This window comes from Epinephelus moara, chromosome 7, assembly GCF_006386435.1.
Source record: "Epinephelus moara isolate mb chromosome 7, YSFRI_EMoa_1.0, whole genome shotgun sequence".
NCBI lineage: Eukaryota > Metazoa > Chordata > Actinopteri > Perciformes > Serranidae > Epinephelus > Epinephelus moara.
In genome coordinates this window covers 9,533,762-9,547,127 of record NC_065512.1, presented here as the reverse complement: position 1 = coordinate 9,547,127, position 13,366 = coordinate 9,533,762, and the positions used below count along the sequence as shown (strand labels likewise).

Below are 13,366 nucleotides of genomic sequence, written 5' to 3'. Positions count from 1 at the left end.
TGTCACACATCTGAGTGCGTGAAATTTGTTCTCCGCATTTGACCCATCCCCTGAGGGAGCGGTGAGCAGCAGCGGTGCCGCGCTCGGGAATCATGTGGTGATGATTTACGGTGGCAGAGCGCATAAACAAACACTTTGGAGGAGGTATGTGCTCTCAAATCAAACTTTTTTGAAGGATTATTCGTTTACCTGAAGTGTCTTGAAACGAATTTCACTGCTGATTGTTTTCTTGATAGACTCTGATCATTTTTATTTGGCTAATTTTTCGTCCGACGTGGCCAAACAATTGAGAGCGGTGACGCACGGTCCGTGTGGATGAACTTGTTTGAACCTGAGTTGATTAATGAAGTAACTTGAAGTCAGAAAGAAGGAAAACTGTTTCTAAACCTTTTGGTGATGTTTTTGGATGTTTATTTGTGAATGAAATGGCAAGTTCTGAGGAGTCAGAAACAACTCCTGTTAAAGACATGGATGAGGCTGCAGCGCGTCTGCGCTCAGAGCATCATACCGTGATGAAGTGAAAGGGATAAAGATAAAATGATAACCCTTTTACTTTTATTGTTATCTTATTATGCCAACTGAAGAATTAAATTTGTTTGTTTGGGTGTTTTAGCTCTTTTCTCTGGAGTGGAAACTGACGCAAATGAGCTCATTAATCAATGAGGGGGAAAACAACATGATTCGACAATTAGTCGGCTAAAGGAAAAATCTGTCAAATCAGATTCAACTATGAAAATTCTTAGACGGGGACACCCCTACTCTAGTCGAAATCTCGGATGTATTTTGGACTGCCTGCCTGTACCACAGACCTTTACACTGAGTGAGCTGACCAGTCATTGTTTTTTTTATCTTTATGTGACTCTTTGCCCCATCCTCGAAGAGCACCTGATTTTTTATAACTACATAGTGCCTTAACCCAGTGCAGCACTCCCTATTTATTGCCTCAGTTAAGCCTTTCTCGTGGATTTTTCTAGGTCTGATTCTGGCAGTTTAAGGCTGCTGACAGCTGTGTGGACACCACAACATGGCTAACGAGCTAACAGCAACTTTTAAACGCCTCCCAAAAGTTTTTGTGAACATCAAACAACTGATCTACAGTTTCACATTACTCTTAGTCCAAACAACTTAGTGTAATATTACTGAAATTCTTTTGGTAGCGCTTTATATGACTTTGTTACTGCTACAAGTCATACATTACAGTACAGAGAGAATACAAGCGGCTGCCTTCTGGTAGCAGATTCAGACCTTGTTGCAGACTGAACAGATTTATGCATTGGATTATTGCTGATTTACATTTGTGTGTAGAGGTATTTTTAGTGTGTGATGTTATTTATTTATCTTTTTGTGTTTCTTATTGCTATGTTGGGTCTAATGTTGATTTGTCTATGTGTATGTTGCATGTTGTATTTCTATGGCTGCAGTATGAGTGTTGGGCCCATGACAAATTTCCCACACTGTGAGTCAATAAAGCTAATCTTCAACCAATCTCATCCATCTTGATGTGTACCTGTGTTTACACAGGTAACGTTACCTCCAACACTGAAAAATAAGCTAGCTAGCAGTTTTATCAGCACAACTCAATTTGGTGACTAAAGTTAGATGATCACAGCAATCAGCAGAATACTCAACACTGCACATTAGGGATGCACACTAATGGATTTTTTGCCGATGTCCAATATGCCGATGTGTAACAACTTATTTGACCATTAACCAATACCAATTTCGACATATCCTTCCTTCCTGATCATCAAGTCTCTTCTGTCGTGGAATTAACATCATATTATACATGTATACTCTTATCGTGACGGCCCACCAGCAGATGGAGACATGAAATAAAATACTTTTCAGTCTATGTGATACTCATTCAGTGTGCAAAATAAGAAAAAAGCATGTTGGCTGATTCTGATCATTCTAAAGCCAGTATCAGTCAATATCAATGACATACTGATATTAGCGTGCATCCCTACTGCATATTTAAAAAATACTTGACATTGATTTAGACCAACAGAAAATATTACATGAGTAGGTTAGCTACATAAATAAATATAGCATAGTTTACCATTTTAAAGCACTCCCTCTACACGCTCGTGTTTTCCTCCTTTTGCATGGCTTTTCAGAGAGGATTCAACATTTGTCTCCAGTTTTATGTATATATATTTTTGCAGTAACTGCGTTTTGTCAAATTAATACCGTTTGGTAGTAGCCATTTGTAATTTGGGTTGAGCAACCACAGGTCATTAAACCGGCATCTGTGCACGTGCTTTGGGACTAGCTGTGACGCAGGAATACAAATATCCTAAATGCACAATATTGAAATTTTTTCGAGTCAGACAACAGAGGCTTAAATCAGAGATTAAGGTGCAGCTAAATGCAGCTACTTTTAAGGACCTATTTTAAATCCAGGCACTTTTAAGTACTCTCCAGATCGTGGCAACTTGTGTTTGGATCATGACGAAATTGCAGGTCTGTTGATTTACAAACAAAAGAACTTACCATACAATTACAGATAAACTTTCCTTATACTTTTCATGTGTCACAATTTAAATGACAAAAAGTTTTATTTCTGTTAAGAAGCAGCAAAGTGAACAGACTTGTTTTGTCTCCCTTTCTCTTCCCGCCTTCATTCCTGTACTCACTCTTTCTTCCTGGCAGACTTCCTCTTTTCCTCGTTGACCTCATGGTTTGGGTCCCGCAGTTTGACCTCGGGGTCGTCTGTCAGGCTGGCAGGGATAGTGTCCAGCTCCAGGTCTTTATTGTCCTGCACAGGGGGACATAAATGGATTGTCTTCAATAATCTGAAACAAAATGTACTCGGCCAAACCAGAGGACCTACACCCTCATGTGCGACAACAGTCTAACGTTTGTATTTTGTTTGTTTGTTTACCTCAGAGCTAACCCCCAGGCTCCTTTCTAGGCTCTCCTGGTATTTGCCCATGCGTAGGGAGAAGTCTCTGTATCTGCGGTCCACCGTGCTGACCCAGCGCTTCAGCTCCGACACGTGGGCGTGGCCTTTCTCCACCAGGTTGTCTGCCAACTGGATCAGCAGCTTCACTTTCTCCTTTGTTTGCTGTGAGAAGTAAACACAAACACACAGGTTACACACAGGAGGAGTCGGTGATGCTCAGTAACACAGAATATTCCTGTTTTATTGTGTAATCATGCTAATTTTGTTATTCCTAACAGAGGGTGAAATAGGTTTGGGCTGGTGTAAACATTTTCAAACTGGTTTGATATTGAGGCAAACGCTGGACTGCACTAGTGTACCGATTTTAACCACTGAGTGTTGCACTTGACTCAACAGCTGCTCCCAAGTTTAACATGATGACGCCGTGTCCTAATAGCATACGAGTGTCCGACTATCATCACCACCTACTGTTGCATCACGCAACAACAGAGCACTCCATTGTTGCCACATTGGTACAGTTTTAGTTTTCTTGAGAGATTAACTCTGTCTTCACTCGTCGCGTCACCCCAAAAAAAACGTTTTAGTAAACAAACACATTGTGCACCGTGCAAATCTTCCAACTCCAAACTCCACTGAAATTTGATCTTCTTCATGTTGCCAGCCTTTGCTCAGCAGTGAATTGTATGTGGCCTGTCAGACACAAGTAGCTCTGTTAGTCCGTGTATAAACAAACATAATATTATGTTAACCACGTTGTCATACTGGTTATTAGGGTTGCCTCGTAATAGTCGACCAAATGTTAGTCGACCAGAAATGTCATTAGTCAGCAAGATTTCACTGGTCGCTTAGTCGCATAAAAAACAAAATAAAACAAAACAAACAAAAAAAAAAAAGTAAAACTCTATTAGGAGTGGCGCCTTGTCAAAAATAAATGAATTAATTAATTTGAAAGGACAGACACAGGAAGTGTCCACGCTCAGCAGTCAGACAGGAGTCAGGTTAATTTCCAGGGCTGGTACCTGCGGTTATTCCACAGGCTAGTTAATAACATGTCGGGCAGGAAATCCAAAGTGTGGGATCATTTTGAGAAGGTGAAGGACGAACCCAAGGTGATATGTAAACTCATCTTCATTGGTCGACTACAAACATGACGTATCATCTGAAACATGGAAGTAGCTACATGCCCATTAGCCCACAGCGTCATTAACAGGCGGCTCGCTCAGTGTGTGACGTGCACTTGTAGATAAAATATAGGCCTATATTAATGAAGGTTCATTAGTACGGTTTTGTATTTCTCTGTAATGTAGCACAGTGTTAACAATGTTACTGATACTATTCTTTCTCACACCTTCAACTCAAACCACCAAAATATATCATTTAATCATTAACTTAATATCATAAACATGCGGCGACTAGTCGACTAATGGACCTAAATGACAACTATTGGTCGACTAGGAAAATTCTTAGTCTGAGGCAGTAGTATTGCTTATTTATGCAGTACAGAGTGAAATATATCTGTATGTTTTATACGTAAAATGTTGGATTGAATTGAATATTATCACCTGTTTAAAACAAAACATAATTTGTCTCAGATAAAACTCTCATGTCTCACTTAGAGTGCAAAGTTACACGAATATAAATCAACGTCAATACAAGTGTAAGAGTGTCGGTATTGAGTTTAAACATGTAGAAGTTCGTGCAGTTTGTGCAGAATATATGTTTTCACATATTAGATCTACTGGCCTGATGATTCCAGCAGTTCCTTAGAAGCTCAATAAACCTGCCAGTAACTACTCTATACACACACACACACACACACACACACACACACACACACACAGTGTACCTTGGCAGAAAGTCTGAAGTGATGGTAGTCGTTGAGGAGCTGCTGTGTTTCCTCGCTGCTGTCGCCAGGTGACGTGTGCGTGGCCAAGTAAACTTCACCTGTCTCTTGGATCCAATCCAGCGCCTGCACACACACACACACACACACACACACACACACACATGTGACATACACAACACACCCAGAAGATAAAGTTGATCCTTAATCTCCATATATTTCCTAATAAACTCATTCCGTGATAAAATAAACCAGATGTCCCTTTAGTGCTGCACATTTCCCCAAAGCAAAAATCCAGCCATAACTCTTTGTTTTTGCTTCACTTAAGTACACACACACACACACACACACACACACACACTGACCTGTTTGGCGCTGCGTTCAAACACCAAGTACTGCTGACACTGGTCCAGCCTTCGTTTCTTTAACGTCCAGAAGTGAAGGACTCTGTTCTCTCTCTGCAGCAGCTCGTTCAGAATGGCTGCACACACAAAACACACAATTACATTAAATACACACTTCCTCCCTCATCCCAAAATGTGCTCCCTGCTCACCAGTGAGGTTTACAGCTGTGCACATAGGTCAAGTACACATTAAGACATTATACAGCTGATTAAAGACAGTCCAAGGAAAAAAAAAGTTTATGTCATCTGTGTCGTTAAACTGAACGACCTTTTCAGTGGAGCTGCATGACATGAGGAAAATATGGGGTAACGCTGAATATCTTGAAAACAATATTGCTATAAATAAATAGGTATTAAAGTGTATTTTCTGTTTTGAGCACTGGCGATCAGGCAACTGACTGATTGTATGTACTGGCCCAAACAATCCTCATCAATGGAACCTGCCTTAAGGTGAAGGCTCTTTTTGAGTGGCCAGAAAGTAAACAGCACAGTGTGTATCAGACAAAATAGTGACTACAAACATACTATAATTTACCTCATTGATTCTAGAGATGCACCCAGTAATTGTCTGAACATCTGTAACGGCTGATGCTACTTGCCCCAGGCTCTCTCAGCTTTTACAGTACAGTAACAGAAACATATACACATATTTTGTACACCTATTTTCCCTTCAAACATTTGTACTTTGATTGAACAGAGATCTGACTGTAGCTACAGTGTGAGGTCTCAAGTTTTAGTTTTGCTATCTGTTCTTTGTGCACAGACTGAGGTGGGAAAATAAAGCTTTTATGTGCTCTGCTCCTCTCACTTGAAATAACCTTCAAAAGATCTGACACCACATGAACTGGTCTCTGCCTGATTTTAAAGCTCTCACAAGTACAAGGATGAATGAATCAGTTGGGTCTTGCCATTGTGCGTAGGTGTCCTAATATTTCTACGTGTTACTGTTTATCTTTTATGTTTTTTATTGTGTCGTGGTTTGGCTGCAACATTTTTGTAGCTGCTGTCTTGGCCAGGTCTCCCTTGTAAAAGAGACCGTTGATCTTAACGGGACTTACCTGGTTAGATATTAGCCAAATTGTGATTTTAAACATCAGTATCAGCCCAGAATTTCACAGTGGGTGCATCCCTAATTGTTGCTAATTTCAAAGGGCAATACAGCAGTCTTTTGCAATGCCTCAATGATGCAAGTTGGCATCGTAATGAGGTTAAAAAACATATTGTGCAGCCGTACTTTTTACTCAAATCAGTACAAAACTTAAAGCGTTAAATAAATATTTGAGCTTTCATAAAAACAGTAGCAATACATTTTTGTGCCGTCAGTCATAATAGTGTCAGCACTGACCTTTCACTTGTTGTTCGGGGCCTCTGGTGTGACCTGCAGCTCCGGGCATGCTCACATTGTTCCTGTGGATATACTTCAGAAACACCTCAGCGTTCCTTCGAGCCAGAGTGCACGCCTGCAGCACAGGGACATGGTGATTATACCAACAAACTCACACCATTCAGACACACTCTGCTAACACCAATCACCCAAGGACTTCTCTCTTCTTTAGAAAATCAGTTGAAGTGAGTTATTTCACACTAAATCTATCTCTCTTCTTACAAGCCTTTCAAACAAACTCTTGTGTGTTAGCCTGTCTGGTTCTGTTTATTTAGGCCTGTGTGAAACATTGTCATTCAGACATCGTCATTGTTCAAATTAATTCAACATGTCAGCCTAAAGGTCGTCGTATGTGCATCTGTGTAGGGACACAGCAGACAATGAGAGATGAGTCACCTTGAGGAAGGCTTCTTTCTGCTCCAGGTGTTTACTAATCAGAGGTAGAAGGTGTTCGCAGTCGGCCGACATTCCCAGTTTATCATGGCTGCCACACCAGTCCTCATCCCGACGATACTCCTGCTCCAGACTCTCCAACACACTGCACACCTGGACACACACGTAGAAAGAGTTGGTAACACCGTAACAGCTCCTGCCACGAGCTGTGATAAAGCACAGACTCTATGTGTGTGACTGACGTGTACCTGTTCAGACGTCTTGTAAAAGGCCACGGAGGCGTTGACCAGCTTCAGGCGGTCCTCCATCTTCAGCATCAACTGCTGCCAGTGAACCGCCACTTTCTCAGCACAGCCTCTGATCGCCTCTGGATCATAGTGACCTGCCTGGAGCATCATCTGGAAGAGAGGAGGATCAGAGGGAGGATGAGACAGAGCATAATACATGGTCACAATGACCAGCATGCAACATTTCCTGCACCCTGGTAGAAATAAATCTGCAGGATAAGATCAGATATATGAGTCTTACAAGTGTGCTACAGTCTCTGCTGTAAATAATAAAGTAACACTTTGGAGTTACCTCAGCTTTCTGCTGGACCTGCAGGGCGCTCTGATGAGTCTTCTGGAGAGAGTTAGCATGAAAGAGAGACTGGAGGAAGAGCACAAGGAGGAGGAGGAGGAGGTGAGAGGACAGATAATTACTACCAATTAAAATCACTGACTCATTAGTTCAATTCATCTTTAAAAGGTTCCCTGTGGGTTTTCTGGCCACTATTAAAGATACAGAGCAAAGATTTAATGTGCAAGTCCCTGTTTTGTTTGCACTCGTGCACATTCCAGCTAATGTTTTCAAATTACTTCACTGATCTACAGGTCGTGATGACGTGTATAAATATGCACTAATGCGCCAGAAAAGGCAGTGAAGAAGAAAAGGGCACGCTGGTTAAGATGCATGTGAACAGTGTGGGTTTCAAACTTATGAGAAAAATCTGCCTTCCGTTTGTTTACGTACTTCTGTGTGGATGTAGTAACAGTTTCAGTAAATATGAGAAAGATATATTATTATAAAAGCTACCAACTGTAGCTACAAAGAAGTGTGTCTGGGGGGTGGAGGGGGGAGATGGGGTTCTTGAATGACAGCTGTCTGAGCCTATCACACTCAGCAGCATTTCATCATCCCATCCCGGCTCTAAATAGGCTCCGTCTCCTTTGCTCAAATGTAACTGCCAAAAATGGCAGCGAGAGCTAAATCATATTTTAAAGGTGACTTCACAGCCTGCGTTCCTTTCTACAGTCAACATTCTGCAGTCTACGGAGAACTGTTCACAACTCAAGACTCAAACATAAAGGTTGTTAAAGTCCAAGGTAGGAATGTTATTATCCTTATGTGTTTGTGTGTGAGTGTGTGTGTGTTTAAGCTATTATATTACATCAGTGTGATGGAGGATGCAGGACTTATTTCATGTTGAGGGTACACACACACACACACACACACACACCAATTACAGGAGTTCCACAGGAGCAGAAACCAGGCCACATGTTGGATCTGGGCCAAAATGATGTATGTGTGCATGTGTGTGTGTGTGTGTGTGTGTGTGTGTACGTGTGACTGTGCCCGTTGTACAGTGCTGACCAAAGGGCTTTTACCCCTGTGAGGGCTAACACACTTCTGGAGTCAGCTATTTAAAGTACCACAAGGAATAACACATACGCACACACAAAAATACACACATGTTCAATAGCACTAAATTAAAATGTGTGTGTGTTTCTGTGACTCTTCAAAATCAATGCAGAATCAAATGATTATAGAGGCGAGCCATGAACGCACGCAGATGACAAAGAGTGATTGAGAGTGTGTGTGTGTGTGTGTGTGTATCAGCGTGCGCACTCATCTGCTACCATTCAAACCGATGCATGCTGAAATAATTATTACTAAAGTACAGTAAGCCCGGTTTGAGCAGCAATAATTAGGATGTGTGTGTGAGAGTGAGTGCGTACCTCTATAGCCATCTGGAACTGCTCATGTTCCCTCTGCAGCTGCTCGGCCTCAGACAAGGAGCTGGCGTTCACCATGCTGGCGTTCAACATGGACTCACCGTTACGAATCCAACCCAGCACCTAGAGAGACAGAGAGAAATTCAAAGCAATTAAGAAACACGAATCTTAGGCATTCTACGCAGGCAGTTGTCGGATACTGTTTGTGAACAGTATCGCCAGAGAAAGTGAAAGCCAACCCCACGTTTTGTCCACTTGGCGTTTCGCCTCACTAATTTTTTTTTTTTTTTTTTTGGCTAAGGGTCTATTTGCACTCAGGTGAGAGCAGCTACACCACAGCAACTTGGCTATTTACACCCATCGCTACCCATTCCTATCCCTCGCAAGCAGTTAGGATTAGGGCAAAGAGGTCGTGGTTAGAGCTAGTGCCAGCCAATCCTGGATATTCTCTGACATTTAAGTGGTCCATTTGCAAGAAATAACTCACAATTGTACTGCCAGAAAGTCAGATGATGTAGTAAAAAGTGAGACACAGGGGTTCAAGTCCTGTGTAAGTCAATGTTAGCTTGTTATTTTTAGACTTAGTCGACTTTTTTCCAGTTTTGAGGGGCTATAAAGCTGCTGAATGCACACTGTGCACATAAACATTAGCAGAATAGCTGAACAGACCCATTCAATGTTGCTGGGCCGCCAAAAAATACACACTCGGGGTGTAAAGAGCTAATGTGGCTATTTACACCCTGGGTGCAAATAGCATTGTTGGCTGATGACACCCTGGTGCTAATGGGATCTGCCTTTTTTCAGCGCCGTGTCTGCTGTTTTTAAGGAGAGTCCTGCATATATTGTGGTACACCTACACTCACTAGGCACTTTATTAGGTACACACGTTCAACTGCTCAGTAACACAAATAGTTAATCAGCCAGTCAAGTGGCAGCAACTCAGTGCATTTAGGCATGTAGACATGGTGAAGACGACCTGCTGAAGTTCAAACTGAGCATCAGAATGGGGAAGAAAGGGGATTTAAGTGCCAGACTGGTTCAAGATGATAGAAAGGCAACAGTAACACAAATAACCACTGGTTACAACCAAGGTCTGCAGAAGACCATCTCTGAACACGTCCAACCTTGAAGCAGATGGGCTACAGCAGCAGAAGACTACCCTGGAAATCCAGAGTTCTCACTGGACTGGTCACTCTGGCAATCAGTAATGATGCTCATTACCTATGCCCATGAAACCGAGCTGCACCAATCACATCGGTGTATCTGATATAGGCGGGCCAGAGGCGAGCTAAACAGATGACGACAGCAATACAACGACGAAGTCCGGAATCAGTCAGTAAACATTGCGAGATGGCTACGGATGAACACCAGTTGTTTGAAACAGCTTTGGCTGCTACAATGAACGAGTTAGACTTGGCTTTTTCTCTAAAAGAGGAACTGAAGACGGCGCTCGAATCTTTCCTTTGCAAGAAGGACGTTTTTGCTGTTTTGCCGACCGGATACGGCAAGAGTCTAATCTACCAGTTAGCTCCACTGGTAGCGCTCTGGATACGTCACCCCTTGTATTGTTCTGATTGGTCATAGTGTTATCCAATTGCGTGCAGAGATATTTACAAATGCATGCTTGGTGCCGCCCTTCAAGTTGGGCCATTTTCATTACTCATGGTCAGACCCTAAATCTTTCTAGATTTGGGTCTGGATTTCCAGGCTAGCAGAAGACCACACCAGGTGCCACTCCTGTCAGCTAACAACAGGAAACTGAGGCTACAGTTCACACGGGTTTTCTCACCAAAACTGGACAATAGAAGATTGGAAAAACCACATTCACATGAAAGCATGGATCCATCCTGCCTTGTATCAACGGTTCAGGCTGCTGCTGGTGGTGTAATGGTATGGGGGAGATTTTCTTAGCACCAACTGAGCATGGTTTAAACACCACAGCCTACCTGAGTATTGTTGCTGACCGTTTTATTTTGAAGTGCCGTTTCCTGCTGTAGAGTGAGTGAATAGCTACTTGACAGAGACAGCAAACTAGCTCGACAGCACGGCCAAACACAAGTATGATGCTAAATGTTTTTAACTGTGTGGACCTTGAACTAATGACTAAAGAGAAATCTGGACCCCATGGCTCGACCAATAGCCACATGTGGCCCCGGAGCCACAGGTTGCCTACCCCTGATCTAGGAGGGTGAACGTTCTATACTTACTGAAGGTTGTTTAACTAATGTGCAGTAGATGGCAGCATCATCTGCCAGTGATGAAGAAGCAAAAGAGGCAGAGTATACAAGACCCACATTGAACGAGTTTAAAAAGGCCAAATTTAAAACTGTAAAAAATAAAAGTAATGACAATACTCAGACTTAAACTCAAGTTGCAGGCTAGTTCTCTTTGCACTATTGCCACACATTACATACAATATAGTATTACACAGTTATTTTAAGTAAACTCTACACTTTATAAATTGTTCACTGAACCATGACTACAAGTATCTGTTTTTAGCAGGTCTGTGACCCGGAGAACTCTACAAGACAGCCTGGAGCAAGAAAGAATGAGGGTGTATCAGTGGAGGTGTATGTGTTTGTGTTTGTGTTTGTGTGTGTGTGTGTGTGTGTGTGTTATTAGCACATTGCCATAAACCTCATAAATTATTCAGCTGTATCCATCTGTAGCAGCAGTGTGCTTCCTGTCTCAACACACGGCGTGTTGACATTCACATCTGCAGCAGCTCCTTCACAGAAAAACACAAAACATCTTCTCCACTTGAACCGAGAAAGAGCTGGGTGTCGTTTTTGTCATTTCTCCAACATGGCGGAGTCTCTACAAAATTAGATTTTCAGTCCAACTTGCTCCCTGAAACCATCTAATTATTTCCTCATTAGGATTTTCTCATCTTCTCTGGCTGAAGATCAGAATGATGCTCCTGGTGTTTTGTAGATAAATGCTGTTTTACGCAAAATAACTTTTCTAATTTACCTGGAGGAGAGTCAAATTAGAGGTAATGAATCATGATGTTTCGTCAGTGCCTGGTGCTGTGCGCGTTTACCTGTTTAACCTCGGCCTGTAGGTGGCGTAGCTGCAGGGTCTGCTCCAGCCGCGTGTGCGTGTGTTGCGCGTTGAGCTCCACCTCCTGCTGCTTCTCATGGAGGAACTCCAACAGCTCCTGAACCTGAGAGGCCAAGTCCATGTCCTTCTCCCCCGTCAGCTCGATCCCTGACACACACACACACACACACATATATCGGACTGTCACGAGGGAACATTTTGTGATATTGTGGATGATCTCTGTCATATTAACTGTAATTCCCCTGCAGCTCTGTACAGACAGGACTCATTTCTCAGTGTAGAGCACCAACACATAAACCATCACTTAACATTACTCTATATGTATGGACTCCAACAACTGGACATTAACACATTTATGATATACAGTTGATTGTCTCATCTCGCTCTGACGAAGAAAAAACGAATACTCAAAATAATCTACAGACTTTGCTGTGAACAGTTTTATGTGGGATCTAGTTTTTTCTACATAACTACACCCAGGCCTGCTGTTGGAGGATCAAAGGATACAGATGACCCTGGAGACAGACACTGCTGTTGACTTTTTCAAATGTATTTTTTTGGCACTCTGAGCACCACAAGCCAAGTGCCATCAAATTCTGTTATATTGGAGAGAAGGCAGACATCTCTATGGCTGATAACTCCAAAAGTTGGCAACTCACACCAAAACAATCCAGATTGATAAATAGCACAACAGGGAAGAGGAAAAATATGTATGTTTGATTTGGGGGTGAACTGTCCCTTTAAAGAGAGGATTTCTGACAGAAATGGTCTCATGTCACCAAGGACGCTTCTCAGCAATTCAGCTTTTAAAGATTTCATATACTGAAGGAATGTCTAGTAGCTTTCCAGTTCCATTCAATATTGATTTGATATTTTTAGGTTATGATATTTGTAGCTGATTACTTCATTAATATTGCATGATGTTAATGTCTGAGCTGCAGATGTCTAATTAGTCGAAGCAATGAATAAAAGACAAGTGTGTGTCTGCACTCAGTTAACTATTAATACCCTACTCCACCAGTGGCTGGCGCTGCTAGAGTGACAGTGTATGTGTGTGTTGTGCGTGGGTGTTTGTGTTTGTGGCGGGTGGGAGAGATTTATCACTCCAGGGGGCAGCGTGACTGAGGCAGTGACCTCCACATATACACAAACATCACACCCAGTAAGAGGATTGTGCTGTGACGATTTTTTAACCTAATTCTCTGCCCGTTCCACACAACACGCTTTTCTTCGGGATCCCAGTTCACGGTTTGGCCAAAGCATCAGGGCTCCCTCTCTCTTTCATTGTACGGCAGCCAGCTGCAAATCCAGATGTGAGCCTGCTCAGCGGGCAACAGGATCACATCCAAAGTGGAGGGGGGATGCAAATGCATCACTGGA

The 13,366-nt window shown here is 42.4% G+C and overlaps 1 protein-coding gene across 3 annotated transcripts in view; it reads right to left on the bottom strand.

The window, feature by feature from the left end:
* kalrna (kalirin RhoGEF kinase a) overlaps positions 1–13,366 on the bottom strand; it is a 218,621-nt gene that overhangs the window by 100,422 nt on the left and 104,833 nt on the right. For all 3 annotated transcript variants that reach the window (XM_050048623.1, XM_050048624.1, XM_050048625.1), the window contains exons 19-28: positions 11,967–12,133; positions 8,927–9,046; positions 7,509–7,577; positions 7,178–7,327; positions 6,933–7,082; positions 6,498–6,612; positions 5,114–5,229; positions 4,752–4,874; positions 2,885–3,067; positions 2,637–2,758 (exon numbers count right to left, since the gene is read on the bottom strand). In XM_050048623.1, the coding sequence (XP_049904580.1) occupies positions 2,637–2,758; positions 2,885–3,067; positions 4,752–4,874; positions 5,114–5,229; positions 6,498–6,612; positions 6,933–7,082; positions 7,178–7,327; positions 7,509–7,577; positions 8,927–9,046; positions 11,967–12,133 (1,315 nt within the window). The remainder of the gene's footprint in view (positions 1–2,636; positions 2,759–2,884; positions 3,068–4,751; positions 4,875–5,113; positions 5,230–6,497; positions 6,613–6,932; positions 7,083–7,177; positions 7,328–7,508; positions 7,578–8,926; positions 9,047–11,966; positions 12,134–13,366) is intronic.